Here is a 23,453-nt window from a genome sequence, read left to right as displayed (position 1 = left end):
TCTTCATCTTGTCCTGAGTATCACTGCTGTCATTCATATATATATGTATATATATATATCCATATACATATATATGGATACATATGCATATATATGATATATACATAAGCATACATAATTTAATACACTGTTTCTATTATTATTTTGAACGAACTGTTACATTAGATCAATCAAGTATATGAAAAATAAGTTTTTATTTTACCTTCATTTATTCCTTGTTTGATGTTCCTCTTTATATAGATAGAAGTTTCTGAGCTAATTATATTATATTCCTTTGCTCTGAAGAATTTGTTTTAACATTTCCTGCAAGGCAAGTCTACTGGCAACAAGTTCCATCAATTTTTGTCTGAGAAAGTACTTCTTCACTTTTGAAGGATAATTTTTCAGGATACAAAATTCTAGGTTGGTAGGTTTTTTCTCTTAACACTTTAAATATTTCCCTCTACTCTCTTCTTGCTTGCATGGTTTCTGATGAAAGGTCAGATGTATCTCTTATCTTTGTTCCTCTATAGAAGATGTGTTTTCTTCTGGCTTCTTGCAGGGTTATTTCATTATTTTTGATTTTCTATAATTCGAGAATGATATGCTGGGGTGTAGTTTTTGGGTATTGACCCTACTTGGTATTCCTTAAGCTTCCTGGATCTTGTGTTTTGGTTTCTGATATCAGTTTGGGGGAAATTCTCAGTTATCATTGTTTCAAATATTTCTTCTATTCTTTTCTCTCTTTAGTCTCCTTCTAGTATTCCCATTATACATATGTTACACCTTTTGTAGTTGTCCCAAAGTCCTTGGATATTCTGTTCTGTTTTGTTTGGTTTTTGTGCTCTTTGTTTTTTGAAGATTCTACTGATATATCTTTTAGTTCAAAGATTCCTTCCTCAGTGGTGTGCAGTCTACTAATAAGACCATCAAAGCCATTCTTTGCTTCTGTAACAGTATTTTTTTATCTTTAGAATTTCTTTTTTTTTTTTTTAATTTTTAAAGATTTTATTTATTTATTTAATAGAGAGAGAGAGAGACAGCGAGAGAGGGAACACAAGCAGGGGGAGTGGGAGAGGGAGAAGCAGGCTTCCCGCGGAGCAGGGAGCCCGATGCGGGGCTCGATCCCAGGACCCTGGGATCATGACCTGAGCCGAAGGCAGTCGCTTAACCGACTGAGCCACCCAGGAGCCCCTAGAATTTCTTTTTGATTCCTTCTTAGGATATTTGTCTCTCTGTTTTTGTCCATCTGTTTTTGCATGCTGTCTACTTTTTCCATTATTGTCCTTCACAAATTAATCATACTTATTTTAAATTCCCAACTTGGTAATTCTAACATCACTACTATGTTTGGTTCTGATATTTGTTTTGTCTCTTTAAATTCTGTTTTTTGTCTTTTGGTATACCTTGTAATGTATATATATAATATATGTAATATATATACATAATAATATATATATGTAATATATATTATATGTATTATGTGTATAGAATATTATATGTAATATATATATAATTATATATATATATGCATATAGATAGATAGATAGATAGCCACATATGATGTACTGAGTGAAAGAAATCGCTGTAAATAGGACTTTAGTAATGTAGTGGTGAGGCAAGATGAGGACATGTGCTTTAATCCTACAATTAGGTCTCAGTCTTTCAGTGACCTTATGCCTCTGGACTGTGAACTTCACAAGGGTCTCTCACTTTTTTTTCCTTCCTCCTTGGATGGGACAGGGTGGCTACAGTGATCTGGACTTGATTTCTCTCCCCTGTGTGGAAGACTAGAGCCAGCTGGAGTTGAGGATTTCTCTTTCTGAGGTCAGTAGGGCTCTGATAATACTCTACCAGGTTATGCTCTGATTAACTAGGTTCCACTGAGGACAGGCCTTGTTAAGAACAGAGTGCTTTGGCTAATTTCAAAATGCTTACTTTCCCCCTCCCCTTTCCAGAAGTCTGAGGGGACTTTTCTTCCATATTTACTATGGGAACCTCGTTGAAATGCTATGGGTATATCTCCCAATGTTGTGGGGGACTCCAATAACTGGGTCTTCCTGGAGTTCTTAACTCTCAGAGTTGTCTGCACTGAGCTTGCAACAATCCATCAATTACGGTTCAGGTTGTTTTCCTACCCGAGCACTGGTTCCCATGGCAGTTTCACTCCTGAGTCTTTGCTCCAATAAGCTGGAATTCTGTGTATCACCTGTTTCTCTGATCCTGGGGACAGCAGTTTGCTCTGTGTCCTCCCTTCTCTTATAGATCCAAAAAGAGTTGCTGGTCTTTTAATCTGCTCAGCTTTTTACTTGTTGTTAGGATGGTGTGGTGACTTCTAAGCTCCTTACACATGGAACCAGAAACTAGAAGTCCTTCTTCCACTTTTTTTTTAAGCAAAATTTATTCTGTTTAAATTTTCAGATATTTTTGAACTTCCATCCTGTGTTCATCCTCTTGGTGACAGAGCATCTCCTCACCACCTGCTATATTGATATTTACATGGGATTGCATATAAGGTGTGTGTGTGGGAGTTAGGAACACAGAGGTGTTATGAACACCTACATGGGAAGGGCTTGGGGACGGTTATCTGGTGGAAAGGGTGGTAGAACAATGATAATGGGGGGGGGGTTCACTAAGAGACTAATGTAAAAACTCTATTTTTACTTGGATTGTTTCTGTTTGTTAAAATAGCAAAGTTTTATGCTTTTATCCACATTACATGAGATTTTATTCTTTGTGCTTATCATTGTTATTTTTATCATATTTATCTTGGCGTGCTTGGAGGTGCTTATGGAGATTATTGAGGCAGGGAACTAAAGCAACACTGAAACTGCCCCTTTATGTCGTCACAGCCAAGAATAAAGCATACAAGGATGGGATGTTTCTTCATTATGACTTCTTTAGTTCCCATGGACCTTTGGTTATTCTGCATGATAAGTTTGGGGAACAGCCTTGTTTCTTCCCAATGTGCCATTAGGAAAAGGCATCAAGCAAGCCAGCTGAGTTGCCATTAATAAGGAAACACGTACATCTGTGTTTGTTAAAAACTGTTCCAAGGGCAAATCTATTTGGCTAATGATGTAGTCTAAAGCTAAAAATAAGAACTGAGAAATCAGATTGACTATTTGTTGTTGAACCTCAAATTACCACAGTGACACGGGAGAAGGGCTAAGCTTTGGCCCCATCATTTCAGTCAACACCCTAATGTCTCACCTGGACTACCTGTGCATGTCAGTGCCTGGCACGTGTCCTTTGTCCTTATACATATGGCTGTCACAGATGACAGTGTTGATTCCAACTTACCAAGGAAAAAACAGGACTTTGAACAAAGTTCTTTTTTTTTTTTTTTTTAAGATTTTATTTATTTGCGAGAGAGACAATGAGAGACAGAGAGCATGAGAGGGAGGAGGGTCAGAGGGAGAAGCAGACTCCCCGCTGAGCAGGGAGCCCGATGCGGGACTCGATCCCGGGACTCCAGGATCATGACCTGAGCCGAAGGCAGTCGCTTAACCAACTGAGCCACCCAGGCGCCCCTGAACAAAGTTCTTATGAAATAAATATGCCATGATATCGATGGCAGTTATCTCTGAGTAGTGAAATTATGAGTGGCTTTTGTTCTCTTCTTCATACATTTGTTGTCAAATTCTTCTTCATCAAACATTAAAATTTTACTATCAGGAAAAACATGCAAAAGGTATAACTGAGTAAAGCAGAAATTTATTATTGAATGTCACAATCAAAATGTATTTTCTGAGTACCTACTAGGTGCCTGGGTGCTACTAAGTTTAAGTCAGGGAAACGGGTCGTGAATACGGGGACTGGTTAATGAACGTGAGTGGTAGGTGTTAAGGGGCTAGTTGTACAGAACAGACAACAAACATCCAATCCTGAAAGGAATGAACTGTTGATATCACCCACCCACGACTGAAAAGGTAAGCTTGACAACATTTGGTTAGCTTGACAACACACAAGAAGCATTCTAAGATTTTTTTTTTTTTTTTTTTTTATTCATGAGAGACAGAGAGAGAGAGAGAGACAGAGGCAGAGGGAGAAGCCGACTCCCCGCAGAGCAGGGAGCCTGATGCGGGACTCGATCCCAGGACCCCGGGATCATGACCTGAGCCGAAGGCAGACGCCCAACCAACTGAGCCACCCAGGCGTCCCCACAAGAAGCATTCTCATTAAAAGGGAATGTATTCTTTTTTGAAGAGAAGATTTCCTTCTCTCTAGAACTCAAGAAGCACACTGCTTCGAACCCACTCATTTCTAGCTATCATTCCCATTCCCCTTAACGTGGCTCTCTGGCCCTTCAAGACAACGGGGCTCCCTAAGGCCTATGACTCAGCCACAGCTGCCTTTTTCAAGTATCCAGTGTGCACGCCGTAAAATGGAGTCTAAATTTACAGTCTGACTAGGGGAAGGAAGCAGTAATGTCACACTCCACTTATTTAAAAATATGTTGGCAATGCTCCATTAAATCATAAAGACAAGTTAATTTAAAGACTGGCCCACTCAAATACCAAACAAATTCAGTCAATTTCAGGCTCTGCCTTTGTCAAACTATATATCAAAAGGGCAATAATTTTATATTAGATAATTGTTATAAATTAGTGTTTTTACTGCCCTTACAGTTGACTAATTTTTTTCCCCCCAATAATCCCACTTTCATTGGCAGAGAAAGGAGGCATGCTTATTGAATAGAGCTAAATAGTTTTGCAGTCTGGAAAGCAAAGATGAGTAGGTAGATTAAGAATGTCAATGTTAGACTACCAGGCACAGTTTATAAAAAAAATAATCATTCAGGCACTGATAATAAAAGAGGTTTATTCTTCATTAATAGGATTGTTGCCTTGGCAACTTCCAACTCACATAAGTATTTACATAAACCACGGTGCACAGTTCTGACACTAGGGAACAGCTCCAACATGTCCCTTCTTACATCCATGCCTGAAATCTTTTATTATATGGTTCAGCTGCATTAGTGGTCTCAGTTAAAGTGACTCAACACCCAACCCCACCCCAAACACGTCATACGTCCAGTCCCAAAGAGGGAATTTAAATAAATTACTTGGTACGTCAAATAATATGTAAAAGAACTGATAGATGGTTTTCTTTCACGAAAAAAGGATGATTTATATGGGGAAGAACAGCTTTGCTTTTAACCCCCTGCACATCCAGCAGAGGGCAAAGCATTTTTAGAGTCAATATCATGAATATTAATGTGCATTCAAATCATGCCTTATTTCCCTAAAATTCTTATTTTCCTAGTTCATAATCATCACAAAATTGTGTAAAGCACTTTAAGACACCATGAGAGTATGAATCAGTAGTATGCGTGTGGAGGGGTGCGGGGGAGGGGGAGAAAGGGCAAGAGGAACATGAAGTATTAGGCAGTGCTTGCCATTGACCTAGTACTTCCAACTGTAGGAATTTTCTTTCAGAAAACAATTGTACAATAATAAAGTGATGTTTGTACAAGGATATCCACTGAAATTTTGTTTCTAATGGGGAAAAATTGAAAACAAGTCAAATGTTACTACTTTTTAAAATGATAATAAATGACACTAGATGCCCAACCTTGCAGGGACGGGACCAGGGTGACGCTGGTGAGAAGCACAGGCATGCTCCCTCTCAGGGTCACACCTGAGGGCCTTACTTGGGTCACCTTAGTCCAGCCCCTGCATTCTTGTATGTACATTATTTCACCTAAATACAATTTTGGTTATTTATATCAATTATGGTGTAGCCATACAATGAAATACTACACAGTCATTAAAAATGATAATGTAGACCCCAACGTACTGGCATAGAAAGAGGTCCAGAACATGTGGTCTAAATTAAACAAGCAGTGTACAAAAATAGAATGTGCAGAACTTTGTAAAATCTCTAATATAAAAACAATCACTGTAGTTTAAAAAAACCCAACAAAAACTCTTCTAAATAATCCACTGTTGCAGTTTATATTAAAAAAAGGCCAAAGATTTGAAAGAAAAACATTCAGTATTTCTCAAGGCATGGGAATAGGGGAAAAAAGAAAAAAAACATTGTATGTTTAAATCCATTTGCTTTTCTGACAGGTATGAATATTGTTCCAAGTTTGTATTCTGCACAAAACCATTCTCCTAAATTAACTTTATTTTCAAATTCAATCATTGTGTAGCTAAAAAACACTTGGCAGATTGGCCCTTCTCCAAATTTTCTAATTTGTTTTTCTAACACTTAAGGAATCTAATGCATTTTACCAACATGTTTAAACCAAATCTTCTGACTTAGTAAGCCAGGACTGCTTCATGGTCAATAAACCTTGGGTCTACACAAGTAAAAGGCACTTGGTTGCTCTAAGATCACCCCAAAAAATTAGGGACAACAAGGTTATCCTTATTCTAGAATGCAGTGTGACACTAAGCGTTGTCCTCTTGTGTTACGTAAGCCATATTCTTATTTAACTTCCATGCATGTGTATATGCCTTGTGTCTCCAAGTAGGTGATATGCTCTTGAAGACGAGGCCAGTGGGTACCTACATAAATGGGTCTTTATTACAACAGAAGCTCAATGACTACTGCTTAATAATGAATGACTTAAATTATTGGAAAGTGGGGTGGTGTAGTGTAGAGATCATGAGCTTTAGACCTTCAGATAGGCCTGAGATAGAATCCAACTCTATCCTTTCCTAGATGCATGGCCATAAGCAAGTTACCCAATCTTTCTCCAGTGTTGTCCATCTTAAATGGTTCTCCTACTGAACAAGAAATGTTTGTCAGTCGCTGTGCAAAGTGCCCCGCACCTAGCGGGCTCTCAATGAATGCTAGTTCTCTTTCCCCTTCTTTACATTACCTCTCTCAAATATGGAAAATGAAAATAAGGCAGGGAAATAAGATTGATCTCTAGCAACTACAAAATTTAGCTAAGAACAGATTAGGTTCATTCATCAACCATATCTAGCCAACATCATTCCATCTAGACTGAGCTCTTACTATGAACACTCAACCCGTGAAAGGTCTCTGACTGACACCTGTTCCCCAACTCCCCACGGATTCCCAGGCACCCTGGACCCTTGACCACAAGGGTGCCCTGCAGCCCAGTGCTCAGGATCAGTGGCGCCACCTGGTGCCTGCATTTTCTCTTCATTTGTCTTTTGTGGCTAAGTGAACTCCCTTTCAGGCAAAACCCTGATTCCAAGATTTTTTTCTTCTCCTATCAAATATTCCTTTTCCCCTCTTTTGATGATAACAGTAACACAGACATGATGCAAGAAGTTCAAAAGACATGAATGTTTAGGAATTAAAAGTTTTCAGTAAGTCCACGCCCCCCACCCCCAATGACCATTGTCAGCAATTCAATGAATATCTTTTCAGACTTCATTTTTAATAATGCAAATCTTTCTTAAAGTGTGTGTACCACCCCGCTATTCTCCTTTCAATTTCTGCTCAGTTATCCTCAGAAAATTTATTTTCCTGCCTTTGGAACTACTAACTATTTTGCAGTTCATGTTACTGTTTTCCTGATTCATTTAACTAAAAGCACAGTGAAAGAATTTTTTTTCTAGCATTTTGCATTACATAAGTGCCGCTCAAAAAACATTTGGTTAAAGGTTTTTCTTTCTAATTTCTCATCTGTCACAGACTGATACTTTTGTAAAATAATAAAAGAGCCTTACTAGGAAAATGAAATGAAAAACCCAAGTACAAGTCCTAGTTTTTTAAATTACCAGATTTAGTAGACTTAAAATTTCTCTGTGGGCCTGTTAGCAAAGTTTTCAAATCTTACAATTTCTGTCCTTTCTCATGGCAGACCATTAGCAAAAAGACTGTAGATCTCAGTGGTCTGTGTATTGCACATGGAAGAATGTTCTTCCGTGTCTTTGTGTAGGAATTGAACCCCCTTTGCTTATATCAGGTCTATGGACAAATGTCTTCCAAGTTTCTAAGAACTAATTTACAAGGGAACTTTGGGGTGAGAGTCCCTGTTTCTAAGTTTGGGATGGTCAGTATTTCGATACATTGAGACAATCTATTCAATTTTTTACTTTTCATCCAGGTGTTTAAAATTATAAAAAGACAGCTAAAGACTCTTGGAACCCGGGAGAGTTGATTACTGGAAATACACTATGAAGTCCCATACAAAAATTTAATGTCCCAACTGGCCCCTTCAGACGCCACAAAGTTACTTCTCACCCGATCACTATCATTTTGAATGTTCATGATCAAAGGGGAAAGTAACATGCCAAAACCCAATCCAGACAAAGAAAACAAACAAAATTCCATTGCTTTTTAAAATCTGGGCTTCAGTTTAAAATACTTATAGTGAAGTTCACAAAAATATCTTGTCTCAGATAGAGCTTGTGGGATTTTTATTGGCAGTAACTACAAGTCACTATATTGATGGATTTTCACGTCCTTATAAATTCTCAGTTAGACCTTATACCTGTCAGAATGGCTAAAATGAAAAAGACAAGAAATAACAAGTGTTGGCCAGGATATGGAGAGAAGGGAACCCTTGTGCACTGCTGGTGGGAATGTAAATTGGTGCAGCCACTCGGGAAAAGAGTATGGAAGTTCTTCAAAAAATTAAAAATAGAAATACCATACGCTCCAATAATTCCACCCCCGGGTATTTACCCAAAGAAACAAAAGCACTAATTCAAAAAGATACATGCACCCCTATGTTTATCGCAGCATTTACAATAAATAGCTAAGATATGGAAGCAACCTGTGTCTACTGATAGATGAATGGAGAAGAAGGGTACATGCACACAGGAATATTACACAGCCATATAAAAGGATGAGATCTTGACATTTGTGATGTGGATGGACCTAGAAGATATTATGCTAAATGAAATAAGTCAGACTGAGAAAGACAAATACCTTATGAGTTCACTCGTATGTGGAATTCAAAAAGCAAAACAAATGAATAAACAAACAAAATGCAGAAGCAGACAATACAGAGAACAAAGAGACTGTTGCCAGAAGGAAAGACAATGAGGGGATGGGCGACATGGGTGAAGGGGAGAGGGAGATACAGGCTTCCAGTTATGGAGTGACTAAGTCACAGGAAAAAAAACACAGCACAGGGAAGACAGTCTGTGATATTACAATGTATCAGGACAGATGGTAGCTACACTGTGGTGAGCATAATGTAACCAGTAGAGATGCTGAATCACTAGGCTGCACACCTGAAACTAATGTAACATGTGTGTCAACTATCCTCAAATACATTTGAAAAAAATTCTCATTTAGGGGCGCCTGGGTGGCTCAGTCATTAAGCATCTGCCTTCGGCTCAGGTCATGGTCCCAGGGTCCTGGGATCGAGCCCCGCATCGGGCTCTCTGCTCCGCGGGAAGCCTGCTTCTCCCTCTCCCACTCGCCCTGCTTGTGTTCCCTCTCTCGCTGTGTCTCTCTCTGTCAAATAAATTTAAAAAATCTTTTAAAAAAATTCTCATTTAGCTTTTCTGAATGAGAATGAAGAGAATGAGGGAGGTATTAGATAAATTGTCAGGTCTATGAGAAATTCAGGATGTGAGCGTGTGTGTGTGCGAGATACACAAAAATCTACAGTCTATGTTTCTCCATATGTCACTTGCTAATTCATGACTTTAAACTTGGCCTGATATCTTTTCAACTGTTGGTGTAGGATATTGTTTAATCTAAACTTTCAGCCACGGTATGGTCATCCATGCACTGGTTCAATAATTCATTAATGATTTGATTCATTCACTCAAACATTCATTTTCATTCACCTATTTAGCAAGCATTGATTAGCCATTCACTATGGGCACAGTGCTAGACGCTGAGAGGGTCAGAGGAAAGCAGCATACTTCTGGAACCTTGTAATAAACCCCAGCACCGAGTGAGCCCCAAATTATGGGTAAACCATACTACCTTTTCTGTATATTAATCAGTTTTAACAAAATTGACTGACTGAAAGTCAAGTATCAATATTCCAAGTGCCTTAGGAAAGTGTTTTCCTGGGGCGCCTGGCTGGTTCAGTCAATGGAGCATGTGACTCCTGATCTTGGGGTTATGAGTTTGAGCCCCACGTTGGGTATAGAGATTACTTAAAAATAAAATCTATAAAAAAAAAAAAAAGAAAAAAGAAGTGTTTTCTGAAAGGGAAAAGATTTCTATTGCAAACACATATGAGTGATAAATGATTATTTTTTTGAAGAACAATGGAAATATAATATTGTGTTAGTTTCAGGGGTACAACATAGTGATTTGCTATCTATATACGTGAGGAAATGATCACTGCAATAGATTAGTTACTATCTGTCACCATATGAAGTTGTGACGATGTTACTGACTGTATTCCCTATGTTGTACATTACAACCCCATGTCTTATTTATTCTCTAACTCCAAGTTTGTACCTCTTAATCTCCTTCACCCAGTCTGCCCACCTCCCCAGGCCTGTCCCCTCTGGCAACCACCAGTTCGTTCTCTGCATTTATGAGTCTATTTCTCTCCTGTTTGGTTTGTTTTCTCTTTTAAATTTCACATGTAAGTGAAATCATATGGTACTTGTCTTTCTGTCTGATTCCTTCGCTTAGCATAATGGCCTTTAGGTCCATCTACATCATTGCAAATAGCAAGATTTCATTCTTTTCTATGGCTGAGTATATATGTATGTATATGCATATTCATATAATGGATTATTTTATATATATATGCATCTTCTTTAATGAACAATAAATTATTCATTGAGTACCCTGTTTTCTTTTATATCACTAAAACATATTTGATACATTAAGAAGAGTTGGTTTGTAATATGTTATAAAACGTATAAACTCTCATATTTTGAAACTTACATTGGTAAACCACAACCTAAATACTAAATATACTAAAAAATAATAACCTAAATACTACTCCTAAAGGCGAGAAAGCATATTTTGTACTTGCCTTCCATACACTAACAAATCTGCAAACATATTTCCTGCAATCTGAGGGAGTCTTGGGCCTGACATCCCATATATTTGCCCGAGGCTGTTTTTTTCTCAGATGTCACTAATACAGCGTGACGAGGAATTCTTAGGCACATAGTGGATAGGCACGTGTGTGTGTGTGTGCGTGTGCATGTGTTTTGTGGGGATGGGTGCATGGATAGAAATAACAAGATAATCTAAATGAAATCAGGCCATTCCTTTTAGACAAAGTATTAATTTTCAGATGCTGAAGCAGCCTCTGGTGCGGACAATTAAGTGATCCTGAAGTCTAGAGAGAAAACAAACAACAAATATTTCAAATATTGGTGTAGTTTTAGGAAGAAGGAAGGGCAGGGGAAAGAGAAGGGTGAGGACAAGGACATGTATTTCGCGGCACTGGGAACCATCATTCATTTCTGACATGCCAAGCAATCCTCTGAGGGAGCACTGCCTAGGAGAAAAATGGCTGGAGAGAAGTTGCTGGTCACCCTCAGGAACTCTGGACACGGCCTGAGCTGCAGATTCTTGCTAGGCTTCTACACAGAGCAATGCTCTTCGTGTGAGACTCAGTCATCTACTTTGTTCCCAGGTGCAGTTGGTGGGGGACACGGCTCCCCCCAGCCACAGCAGGCCTGGGCACGCTCAGAATGCATCCCAGCATTTCGTGTGGTTTGTACTAGCAAACACAGATAACCAGCACTAGCATTCCATAGTTCTCCTTCAAGAAGGAAAAAAAAAAAAAAGCATTCAGGCAAAAGTTTGGTAAAAGTAAATTTACTGTTTACCGTCCAGGAAGAAAAAAAAAAGGGCAGAAAAAAATCTTAACCTGCAAGATTCACGGCACCTAATTCATTGCTTCAGCAAAACCTTTTGGTGACATTTTATTTTTGGTAGACGGGGAGATCCTGCAGGGTTAGCAATGCCTGGTGGCCCTTCAAGAGATGTTTGGATTCTAAGACCAATTTCTCACCAGCCGGTCCCCAAAGCTCCAAATGCGCCATGAAACGAGAATGTGCAAGGAAAGAGACAGGGGTTATATGCTCTAAACACAAATGCCCTTAAGTTCAAAAGTGGTCCCCGGGAGGTCCCACTAAGGCTAGCGACCTCACAGGAATGGGCTGTGCGTCAGAGCATGGGCTGGGTCGCAAAGTATGTGTCCACTGCTGAGAACAAAAATTCTTCACATACTTGGGAAGAAATGATGACAGAGACTGATCTGCAACCTTCCGGAATTCTGCAAATTTGATGCCAACAGCACAGTGAGTGAGGACCAGGCCGAGACAAGGCTGGTGTGATGGGGCAGAAGCCAAGACCTGCAAGGGACACCGTGCATCTGTCCTGGAGGCCACCATCCTCCCCGTCGCCTCACTCGGCGCGGCTCTGAGGAGACACCCAAAGCACATGAACAGTGGTGATGCTCCACCCTCTCCTCAGCCCTTGTCTGAGCCAGCTGTCCGGCTTACTTTCCTCACACTGTGAAAATCGGGTAGGGGAGGCGGGAACCGCTATGGAGTGCAGAGCCTGGGAGGAAGGTGGCAGTCAGGGCCACTTGCTTCTCACTAGGGACCCAGTTCCCTAAAAAGCTGATGGGGGACACAGCTGCCCAGAGAGTCAAAGGCAGGTGTCTCCCCACCCAAAGGAGCACAACTACAGAGACCAGATTCCCCGCTCTGCACCAAGTCATGGCTCATCACTCAACCTATCACCGAGGTCAGCTAACCTCTCTAGCGTGTGGCGGGAGGGAGGGAAGAAGGACGGAAGGGTGGGAGGGAGAGAGGGAGAAAGAAAAAGAAAAGAGATGTATATTAGAAGGGATGATTTTAATGTATCTCCTTCTCTAGTAATTCCGACAATCATAACTGGCTAAGCCAGTAAGAAAGAAAAGCCCAATCTCAAAGTCTGTATGAAATCTAGGGTCAGAATTCTTTCTACAAGTCATTTTTTGGATCTCTGCCATTTGGAGAACATGAAAGACATACAGATCCTTTGGGTTTGAAATTGCCAAAGTACTCTATGTCTAGTTACCATAAAAATATATGTTTCAAATGAAGCAATTAGCAGGAAACTAGAAGTTAATGGGAGAAACAACTTGGCTGAAGGTGAGCGGGAGAGTGAGAGACATCTGGGTAGAATGGGGTGTTTGTTGAGTCAACCCAAAACCTGTGCTTTTGATGATTTTTTTTTTTTTTTTTTTTTTTTGGTGAGGGCAGGAGGGTTCCTATATAGACCCAGGTTATAAGCATTTAAAATGCAAAAAAAAAAATTTTTTAAGTAGGCTCCATGCCCAGCATGGAGCCCAACGTGGGGCTTGAATTCAGGACCCTGAGATCAAGACATGAGCTTGAGACCAAGAGACAGATGTTTAACCAACTGAGCCACACAGGCCCCCCAAAATGATCACCTCTTAAATGAATACGAATTAAGGAAGAAAAGGTACAATTAGTAAAATAAATATGCACACATTTTGTGTTACTTATTCCAAGGCAAGAGTTATTATTTTCAGAGAAAAGGCCCAATAAAGGAAGAAGTGACAACCTATAAGACCAAGAAGGACAGATTCATGGAGGCCTCAAGGTCTCTTTAAGTGAAGGAGTCTGAGTGTCTTCAGTGTTCTGTGCATCCTTCCCCTGACATATGTCCTTCTGCTTGTTTCGGATGTTGAGATGAGTGAAGAACTTTCCCTGGTCTCTGACAAGCTCAGTTTGGAAACCGACTAGCCCCTCCCTCATGTTCTAATGCAGACACAACAGGTGTGACTCGACCCACCGGCTGTGAGAAAGGGAAGGCCCCTGGGAGTGAGGTCGTCCATTCTCATTACTGAGGAGGGTAAGGGATGAGCTCAAGGTTATGCTGTAAAAAGTAGAGCCAGCTCTAAGACCCAGATAAAAACTGCTAGTCCTAGTCAGTCCCTCTTTGAACTCATGATTCAACCAGCCTGGCATAAAATGAACACACATTTTGTAGATGATTTACATCAATGACAAAGACTAGACACATCCAGAGCAGTGATTGTGACCCAAGAGTGCATCTACTGTAATTGTCTAAAAATGTTCAGGAAGGCAGGGGAGGCAAGGTCCTAACACTGTGCAGTGCAAGTTAATCACACGATGCTTAAGTGTGTTATACTTCTTAATTGAATTTTATTGCCTTTTTGTTCAAATTATGGTTCTTTCACTTTTATGAAACGATGAATAAAAGAGTGTTTCTTTCTTATCCATTTTAATCAAGGGCAGAAAATAAATGTTCCAGACTTCTAGAGACATTTTTAAAATGTAAATTCTATAAATCTCCAAAAAGGGTTTGCATCAAGAGAAGCTATATGATTTGTAGCTGTTTCATGACTGTCAAATCGTTTAGAACTAGCCCGAGGTTGGGTCCATAGACCATGAATAACAACAGGACAGCTTTGTAAGAAACAATCACATTAGTCCAGTTAAGGATAAATGATGTCTGACCAAGGGCTTGGTATTACGGACGACCCTTTCCTTTGACATTGAAAACTACATTTAATCGAAACCTCTGTTATAAAATTATGCACTGTCGATTCTGTCTTAAAAGGGGTGCAAGCTGCCTCAGTGTTCCTGGGTTGAAGAGTAGTTTAAATAAGCCCTTGGGTTTATGTTGCATCCAAGAAGGCTTTACAAGATCTAATCTTTTCTAAACCTGTTATGCTCTTTGGTTCAGCAGAGCTTCCTAATTGTAGCTATTAGTCCCCCTTTTTTGTGGTCTGTTCTGTCAATAGACTATTGAGTGATCAGTAAATTAAGCCCAACCAGCAGCCAACACATGGAAGCAGACGTTAAATCATAGCTCGGCTGCCCTTATTCATTATCAGTATCTGTAAAATAGCTTTTAAACACAGGGCTAGGATTTAACATGACGCACATTTGTGTCATTCTCAAATTTCCATACTGTACAATCAGGTATGTGAGGGTTGGTTTTTTTTTTTTTTTTTTCCAGGCAACAGGTGTGTTCTTGGAACAAAATTCAACCCCCACTTCTGGCTTATGTGGGAGGCAGCAGCTGCAAGCTTAATGTCAATGACACATGGTTCTATAAGAGAGAAAAAATAAACCACTTGCTCAATGTATTAAAGTCATGGGCAGATGGACAATAGCTGCCTGTCTGTACTCCCTTTGTGTTGTAGAATCAGAGTCTAAACTTTTGGATGACAAGCTTGCTTTCTTTCTTTCTTTCTTTCTTTTTCTTTCATTTCTTCCTTCCTTCCTTCTTTCCTTTCCTTCCTTCTCTCTCTCTCTCTTTCTTTCTTTTCTTCCTTCCTTTCTTTTTCTTCCCTTCTTTCTCTCCTTACCTTCCTTCTTGCACTTTTTATTTTTTTTAATTTTTTTTTAAATTTTTTTATTGTTATGTTAATCCCCATACATTACATCATTAGTTTTAGATATAGTGTTCCATGATTCATTGTTTGTGCATAACACCCAGTGCTCCATGCAGAACGTGCCCTCCTCAATACCCATCACCAGGCTAACCCATCCTCCCAACCCCCTCCCCTCTAGAACCCTCAGTTTGTTTTTCAGAGTCCATTGTCTCTCATGGTTCTTCTCCCCCTCCGATTTCCCCCCCTTCATTCTTCCCCTCCTGCTATCTTCTTCTTCTTTTTTTCTTTCTTAACATATATTGCATTATTTGTTTCAGAGGTACAGATCTGAGATTCAACAGTCTTGCACAATTCACAGCGCTTACCAGAACACATACCCTCCCCAGTGTCCATCACCCAGTCACCCCATCCCTCCCACCCCACCCCCCACTCCAGCAACCCTCAGTTTGTTTCCTGAGATTAAGAATTCCTCATATCAGTGAGGTCATATGATACATGTCTTTCTCTGTTTGACTTATTTCGCTCAGCATAATACCCTCCAGTTCCATCCACGTCGTTGCAAATGCTTCTTGCACTTTTTAAAAACCCACTAGTGAAAAACATAAATTTCTTTAAGCATTTTGCATCTGTTATTGAGCATAGTCCTTCAACTGAGTCATACTATTTTCAAGCTGATGAGTGGAGAGAAGAAAAAACTTAATATAAATGAAGTTACACTTTATTTATAACTTGCTTTGTTCTGAAAAGAATTGAAAGGAACTGTTTACTATGGAATTTGAAGAGACTTACTTAGTATGCAAACTCTACATGTTTTTTTAATGCAAAATTAAGTATATCTATTTATAGGCCTCTTTATTCTCTAGTAAAACACTTCCCTACATAGTTCTGTGAGATATTACTAATGAGAGTTATAATGTACTCTGTACCTCAGAAACACAATGTTAATGCTAACGAATAGTAACAATAATGAGGGTCGCCTGGGGGGTGCAGCTGGTTGAGTGGCTGACTCTTGATTTTGGCTCAGGTCATGATCTCAGGGTCGTGGGATCGAGCCCCGTGTCGGGCTCCATGCTCAGTGCAGAGTCAACTTCGGATTCTCCCTCTCCCTCTGCCTCTGCCCCTCCCGCTCACACTCTCTTGCTTTCAGATAAATAAATAAATAAATAAATAAATAAATAAATAAATAAATAAGATCTTAAAAAATAGTAACAAACAAACAAGATCTTAAAAAAATAGTGACAATAATGATCCAATTGTAATAGTGTTCAAGACAGTAAATGTCTGTCAATCACTCAAGAATCTCTTTTAGTGTGTTGGCAGCAACAGTCCATTTTATGTGTTGGTTTTCAGGTACCGTCATGCCTCAGAACAGAAGCAGCTCAGCCACTATCTTTACTGCGTACAAGGTTTCTTATGAACAAACACATTAAAGCTCAAGAGCAGATCAGAGCAATTATTGAGCTCTATGACATATTTCAAGTACACCCGTCTTATTACACAGACTTTTCCAGAACTTACGTACATCAGAGCTTCCCCTCTTTTGCCAATGGGCATTTCAATAGGTATATTTAATAAAAATGGAGGTCATGAGGAGAATCTTCATTTTTCTCAGATGTGATGAACAAATGTATTACAAATGTGATGAGATAAGCACCTATTAATTACAATCCTGGAAACTCTGGTATAATCTGAGTCACCAGATTGCATGGAAGACTGGTGTTGGGTGTTGCATATAATGTCTAATTGGGAGACAAGTAAGAGAGAGTCCCTTTTATGTTTTTTTTTTCCTTTTACCGCAAACCACAGCTTTATTCAAGAATCAGATTTTCTGTGAATCTACACTGAAAATGGTTTTGCCATTGCTGAGAAGTCCATAAGCAGATGGATTTGGAATTTAATCCTCTGTGAGAAACAAAGGCAAATATAAAAGAAGAACCTGGTGATAAATTTCTTTTAGGTATCTAATTGGTTTGGCTATAATATTGGATTTCCACTAAATGCATGCAAATAATGATTGCTCTCAAGGATGATGCTAAACATTTTTAAATGTAAAAAAAAAAATGTCTAAAACTGGGAGGATGGCCTAGATATCATTAAAGGTCTTTTCCAATCCAAAGATTTTCAAATTCTTTGGTTTTGCTTTTCCTCGGGCTGCACTTTTTCATTGTGGTAAAACACACATAATACACAATTTTCCATCTTAACCATTTTTAAGCATATAGCTCAGTAGCATTAAGTATATTCACGTTGTTGTGCAATAGATCTCCAGAACTTTTCCTGGAGTTTAGTTTTCATTGTTAAACTAAAACTCTGGTACCCATTAAACAAGTTCCCATTTCTCCCTTCCCCCAGCCCCAAGGAGCCACCATTCTCTACTTCCTGCACCTTAGCCATTTTACATTCCCACCAGCAGTGCACAAGTGTCCCCATCTCCCCATATCCTCGCCCGCCTCTGTCATTTTGTTTTTTTTAATAGTAGTCATCTTCTCCACAGACAGCAAGAGAAGGAAGTACTCACGTGAGTCTCCACATCACCAGCAAGGATCCTGCTCTTCTTTAAAAACTCAGCCACCATGCTGTTCATCAGCTTATCAAAGGCTTCCACAGAGGGTGCCACACCTTTGGAAGAAGCACATATTGTCAGTTCCCAAGAGTTTAATGAAAAGCTGGTATTGCTTTACCGTAGGAACTATGGAAGCTTAATATCACTCACACTGTTCTCATTCTTTTCACCAGGGCCTTCATGCACTCAGTCAGTATTTATGAAACACTTCTCAACGGCTCAAGAAAACAATGCTTTGCTCTTTTTCATCCACTTGAGTAAGCATTTTCACCTACATATTAATTTCTGCCCCAAACTCATGAGGTAAGTAGCATCACAATTTTACTGATGAAGAAATGGAGATGCAATCAGAGCACGTGACTTGACCAAAGCTATAGGTCAAATAAGTGGCAGATCCAAGAGCTGACACAAGCCTTATTGATTCAAAGCCGATGTACTTTCTACTACACTGACCTGCTATACGACCTTGCAAACGGTTACCAAGATTACCCAGGAAATTAAAAGGCAATAACAAACTCTGGGCAAGTAGGAAAGGAACACTGGTGTCACACATTCTGTTCTGCCCTGTCCTCACTTTCCGGGGGGAAGGAAGTGGAGTTGGGAGGCATGAAAAGGACTGCTGAGCTACTCTCACATTAAGTTTTGATCTGACAACTTACTGTCAAAACCCAAGTGACATCAACCTGGCATGTTCTGCCTCTCTTTTCCTGCCTTTGAACTAACAAAAACTGTGTCTTAATCCCAGATTTCAGGCCCTTGATATTGAGAAACTCAACCCTACAGACAATTAAAATCCAAACCAGGGGTGCCCAGGTGCCTCAGTCAGTTAAGCGTCTGACTTTAGCCCAGGTCATGATCCTGCGGTCCTGGGATGGAGCCCCGCATTGGGCTCTCTGCTCAGTGGGGAACCTGCTTCTCCCTCCCCCTCTACCCCTCTCCTCGCTCATGCTCTCTCTCTCTCTTTCTCATAAATAAATAAATAAATAAATAAATTCTTAAAAAAAATCCAAACCAAAACTTAGGATTCCCTTCTCATACTGTACTGAAGTATCCACGCTCATAAACCTGTTAGGATAAAGCTTCCTTGCTTTCCCAGAGGCCCATTCCCACAGGCCCAGAGCGTGATGGAAACAGTTTTTGACAGTGCTGTGCACCTGCAGTCTAACTTATAAGCAGGCTATTGAAGCTGAGTTACCTCAATGTTCAAAATACAGTACATACCAACTTCTGAACATAAAAGGGGAGCAAGCCCGAAGATTCCTTATGGATCCATTTGGAAGCAGATAAACCCATTTGTTGCTGGGAGAAACACCTCAGAGGTCTCTGCTACGTGTTTAAAGTGGGAGAGTTTTAGAAATGTGACAAAGCACTCTCCATAGCAGAAGGAATGGTGATAAAGGGGAATATTTTCCAATTTCCTTTCATCACTCAGCTCTGCTCACACCTCCTCTGGGCAGCCTTTAACGATCTGTCTTTCTCCCCAACCTGCACCTTGTGAGCATCCCTTAATCAAAGCATTTGTGGCCACGAATAGCAATGCATGGAGACCAAAGATCCTGGAGGATTCTGACTGTATATAATTCATCTTAGATTTCCTTGCACATAACATAGTACTTGTCACTTGGCGGGCATGCAAAAATACTTCTTTCTTTATTTCTTTCTTTTTTTTTTAAGATTTTATTTATTTATTTGACAGAGAGAGAGAGAGCACAAGTAGGCAGAGTGGCAGGCAGAGGGAGAGGGAGAAGCAGGCTCTTCACTGAGCAGGGAGCTGGACGTGGAGCTCGATCCCAGGACCCCAGAATCATGACCTGAGCAGAAGGCAGTCGCTTAACTGACTGAGCCACCCAGGTGCCCCGCAAAAATACTTAAACTGTTGAGCCAAACTTACCTGATTGTCAGGGGTGAAAAGAAAGAAAACACATCGTAAAACCCAACACAACCCCAGTCTCATAAGAAGGTAGTCTTCTGATCTGTGCATATTACAGATTTGTAATGGATGGGGTTCCATCTAAAAGTTTCTTTTTACCGTAACATTTTTTTTAAAACTAGTTATAACGTCACTGTAATAATGATGTTTATGTTTAAAGTAAGAGGTTGTCCTCAAGGATTTGTTAAAAATAGAATTCAGAAGATCATCAAAGCTCACTAAATTAAGAAGAAATGAAAGCAACGCTGTTTAGGATTAGCAAACTGTTTTAAGGATGGGTATCATTCAAATATTTTGCTAATTATCCTGCTTACCAGTGATCCTACTTCATTTCAAGTAGGATAATAAATTGCTGGCTAAGTTGTTTTGAAAGACCGTACTTTAATAAATGGTTTAGAATGATTTGCTATATTAGAAAATACCCGTTTAAATACATAAGTAATTTAATTATATACCTTCCAATTTTGTTTAGCTTATTAATTTCCCCCCAAATTATTTTTTTAACAAAGAAAATGCAAAGTGCAGTCTAGTACCTCTATAAGTCAAGTGAGGTTCACATTACTGAGGGATTTTTTTTCCTCCTTCATTCAATAATACTACACAGTCTCCTGAGAGTTGGATTTTAACTTTATTTTATGTATTCACAGGCTTTATATTTGTGGTCAGCAATCGTAAAGAAATGTCTTGATCACTGATGTCGAAGACATAAGGAAACCAAGGTACTGAAGCGAACATGAAAATATTTTCTTACAAGTGAGGTTGACTGAATCTCATCTACCAACTATATAGTTAACAAAAAGAGGCTTAAAATGAAATCACAGATGTGTCTCAGTTGATGTGGAAGAAACTTACAGGCCCCTGGCAGCCTCCCTTTAAACAACACCCCCTTTCAATTCATTCAAAGCATTTTAATTTTCATTATGTTCCGGGGGGAAAAAAACCAGCCTGTACATTTGTGCTCACACGGTAATTTCTGTCCCAAGGCATGCAATACAAGGCACAGCTCCAAATATGCTTGAAATTCTAGAAGCACCAATGTGGATTTCGCCTGGTGAGAGCTTTTTTTTTGAAGCCCCCATTCCCCAAGGCTTTTCCCAGCCCCCAAAGCCTGATAGGATTCAAAATGGGTCAGATAAGGAGGAAATGTACTTGACACAAGAATAGAGTTGCCAGATGAAATGCAGAGCCCCCAGTTACATTTGAATTTCAAATAAACAATGAATAATTTTTAGGATAAGTGTGTACCATGCAGTATTTGGCACACACTTATGCCAAAAAAAAAAAAAAAGGTAGCTCATCTGAAATTCAAATGTATTTTGGGTGTCCTGTATTTTTATTTTGCTAAATCTACAACCTCAGACAAGAAGGAACTGGAAAAATTACTGTCGATAACTTAGAGAATTTGCCACAGATGGTATCCTTAGAGTTAACTTCTTATGTTATGTAGTTAACTTTTTATGTTTGATCATATAATATTTTAAAACCATTTTTTTCCAACTGTGGCATTAGCATATAATGTTAAAGGCACATTTGATTAGAAATAGGCACAGGTAAAAGAGTGCAATGTAATCATGTTACTTGAAACCAATGTTTGGCTTCATCTCAGACTCCTTTCCTTCCCAACTGTAGTTCTTAAATTTAATGACTTGTTCTCTTTAAAGTTAAAATCTACAGAATGATAATTCCTTCCCATTTACATCATAATCGAGAACGTTAATTTCTCTTTGATAATTACTCAGATAATATATTTATAGTCACTGTGGAATGCGGAACAACATTACACTAAACAAAAGAATAATGACATTTGGCACATAGATTGTGCTCTTAATAGGCACAGATAACAGGTTAATTTTTGTGGATTGTAGGTTGAAATGTTTTTCCTTTCCCTTTTTCAGGGATGGCTTGCATCTGGTTAATGTCACGATCACATATAAGGGAAGGGGTACGGAAGCTGAAGAAAGTCGACAAAAATATGTCTTGAGAACTAAGTGATGGGGACAACATTAAGTGACCCTCACAGAGACCAGTAATGACAACAGTTTGTGTCCCTACCTCCATTGACACCATTAATCTCCCCGCAGTCCCCAGGAGGCCGGTGGGACCCTGCAGACAGCAACTCCAGTCGGCCGACCACCCGCTCCAGTCTCTCCATCAGTCCCTGCATCTCTGCCATTCTAGAAAAACACAAGCGCAAAGGGGAGTCCGTGTGAATGTCAGGGAGGATTAGCAAGCTGACCCCAGTAAACCTAACAGCAGCAAAAAGGAAAATAAAAATTGCTTGGAATGGCTTTAATTACCCACAGAGTATTTCTACACAGCAGGAAAATACATGAAATTCCAAAAAACATAAAACTTGGAACAAAAAAAACCCCCACAAAGTTTACTGATCTTATTTTCCATTCAATTCAATGGCATTTATGAGCCCCATATGTAATACACAAGAAATTCACTCCCTACACCATTAACAAGTGTCTCCTTGGATGCTTCCTTGTGCTAAGATACAATCCATGTCTAGTATATATTTAAAAGCCTGTGAACATATATCTCACAGTTAATATTGCCAACTTTTATCCTGCTCAATGGTAGGAACATATTTTAACTATTTCTAATGATTGTTTCTGTGCAAGTATAACTCCCCAGGGGATATTAAACTCACTGATAATTGTTTGTTTACTCAATTACCTTTAAACCAAACAGCCCAGCACGGAACTATGAGTTTATAAAACTGCATCATTTAGCAGGCAAATGGGTTTCTACCTCCAAGAGCTAACTGTCTTCTATTTATCACTACCTTTAGTGCTTCTGTTGCTGGATTATTTTAGATTATGATTATTCTGAATGGTGGAGATTTTAATTTAAAATATCAAAAATGTTTATTTCCTTTTGCTGCTGGTTATTTTTGGACAAAATTTAGGTCTGGGGGTGGGGGAGTGGTTTCTGGAGACAGGGAGCTTCAGTAACCCAGCAGTCTCGACTGGGATTAACTGGGTTTGACGCTAAGGGAATGGAGGATAAAAGTGGGGTTGGGTATCTATCCTTCCTGCTTCCATACGCTCCTTCGAGAGCTACTCTGAGTGTGCACAGGTAAGTACCTTAGAATTGTTGGCCTTATAATGAAATGTTAAGAAAGCAGCCCCTGAGGAATGGAACCCAATCTAATTTGGCTGGGTTCATGAGATCCAACGTAGAGGTACCAAAGCTCCCACTGTACCAACCTATGACTGCTTTTGGCAAAATCAGCCTTCTGCCCCAGAGAGAGTAAAACGCGCCTCATCTTAATCAGTGTCTGTCGTTCTCATTCTTGCAAACTTTCCAAGCATCACCTTGAGCCAAAGAGGACTGGCATGCTCCCACATCAGAGACAGTGCTGCCCCAGAGAGTGGGTAAATATTATTGCTCTAAGACGTATAATATTTCTTATTTCTGCAAGGAACCAGGTAATGCATTTTTTTTTTTTTTTGCATTTTGTATTTCACTAGTTTTGAGCTTAAACATAACGACTTGCCACCGCTGTTTTTAAAAGCAAGGTTATACTTATCAAAACACATGGATCGCTCTTGTAATTCTGCATCCAAATGTCAGATGGTCATCAGATACGGATGGGGGAGTTCACTGTCTATTTTGGAAAGTCATCTCCTCTGAAACTACCAGCAGCTACTCTTTCAAAATATGGGGCAGTATTCTCTGCACAGCTGAAACCAGCATCTAATCCCAAGGGGATTCAA

The 23,453-nt window shown here is 39.5% G+C and overlaps 1 protein-coding gene across 1 annotated transcript in view; it reads right to left on the bottom strand.

The window, feature by feature from the left end:
* CAP2 (cyclase associated actin cytoskeleton regulatory protein 2) overlaps positions 1-23,453 on the bottom strand; it is a 135,649-nt gene that overhangs the window by 89,317 nt on the left and 22,879 nt on the right. The window contains exons 2-3 of the mRNA XM_036123645.2: positions 21,781-21,902; positions 17,754-17,854 (exon numbers count right to left, since the gene is read on the bottom strand). Of these exons, the coding sequence (XP_035979538.1) occupies positions 17,754-17,854; positions 21,781-21,901 (222 nt within the window). The 5' untranslated portion in view covers position 21,902. The remainder of the gene's footprint in view (positions 1-17,753; positions 17,855-21,780; positions 21,903-23,453) is intronic.

This window comes from Halichoerus grypus, chromosome 9, assembly GCF_964656455.1.
Source record: "Halichoerus grypus chromosome 9, mHalGry1.hap1.1, whole genome shotgun sequence".
NCBI lineage: Eukaryota > Metazoa > Chordata > Mammalia > Carnivora > Phocidae > Halichoerus > Halichoerus grypus.
This window is presented reverse-complemented; position numbering and strand designations above follow the sequence as displayed.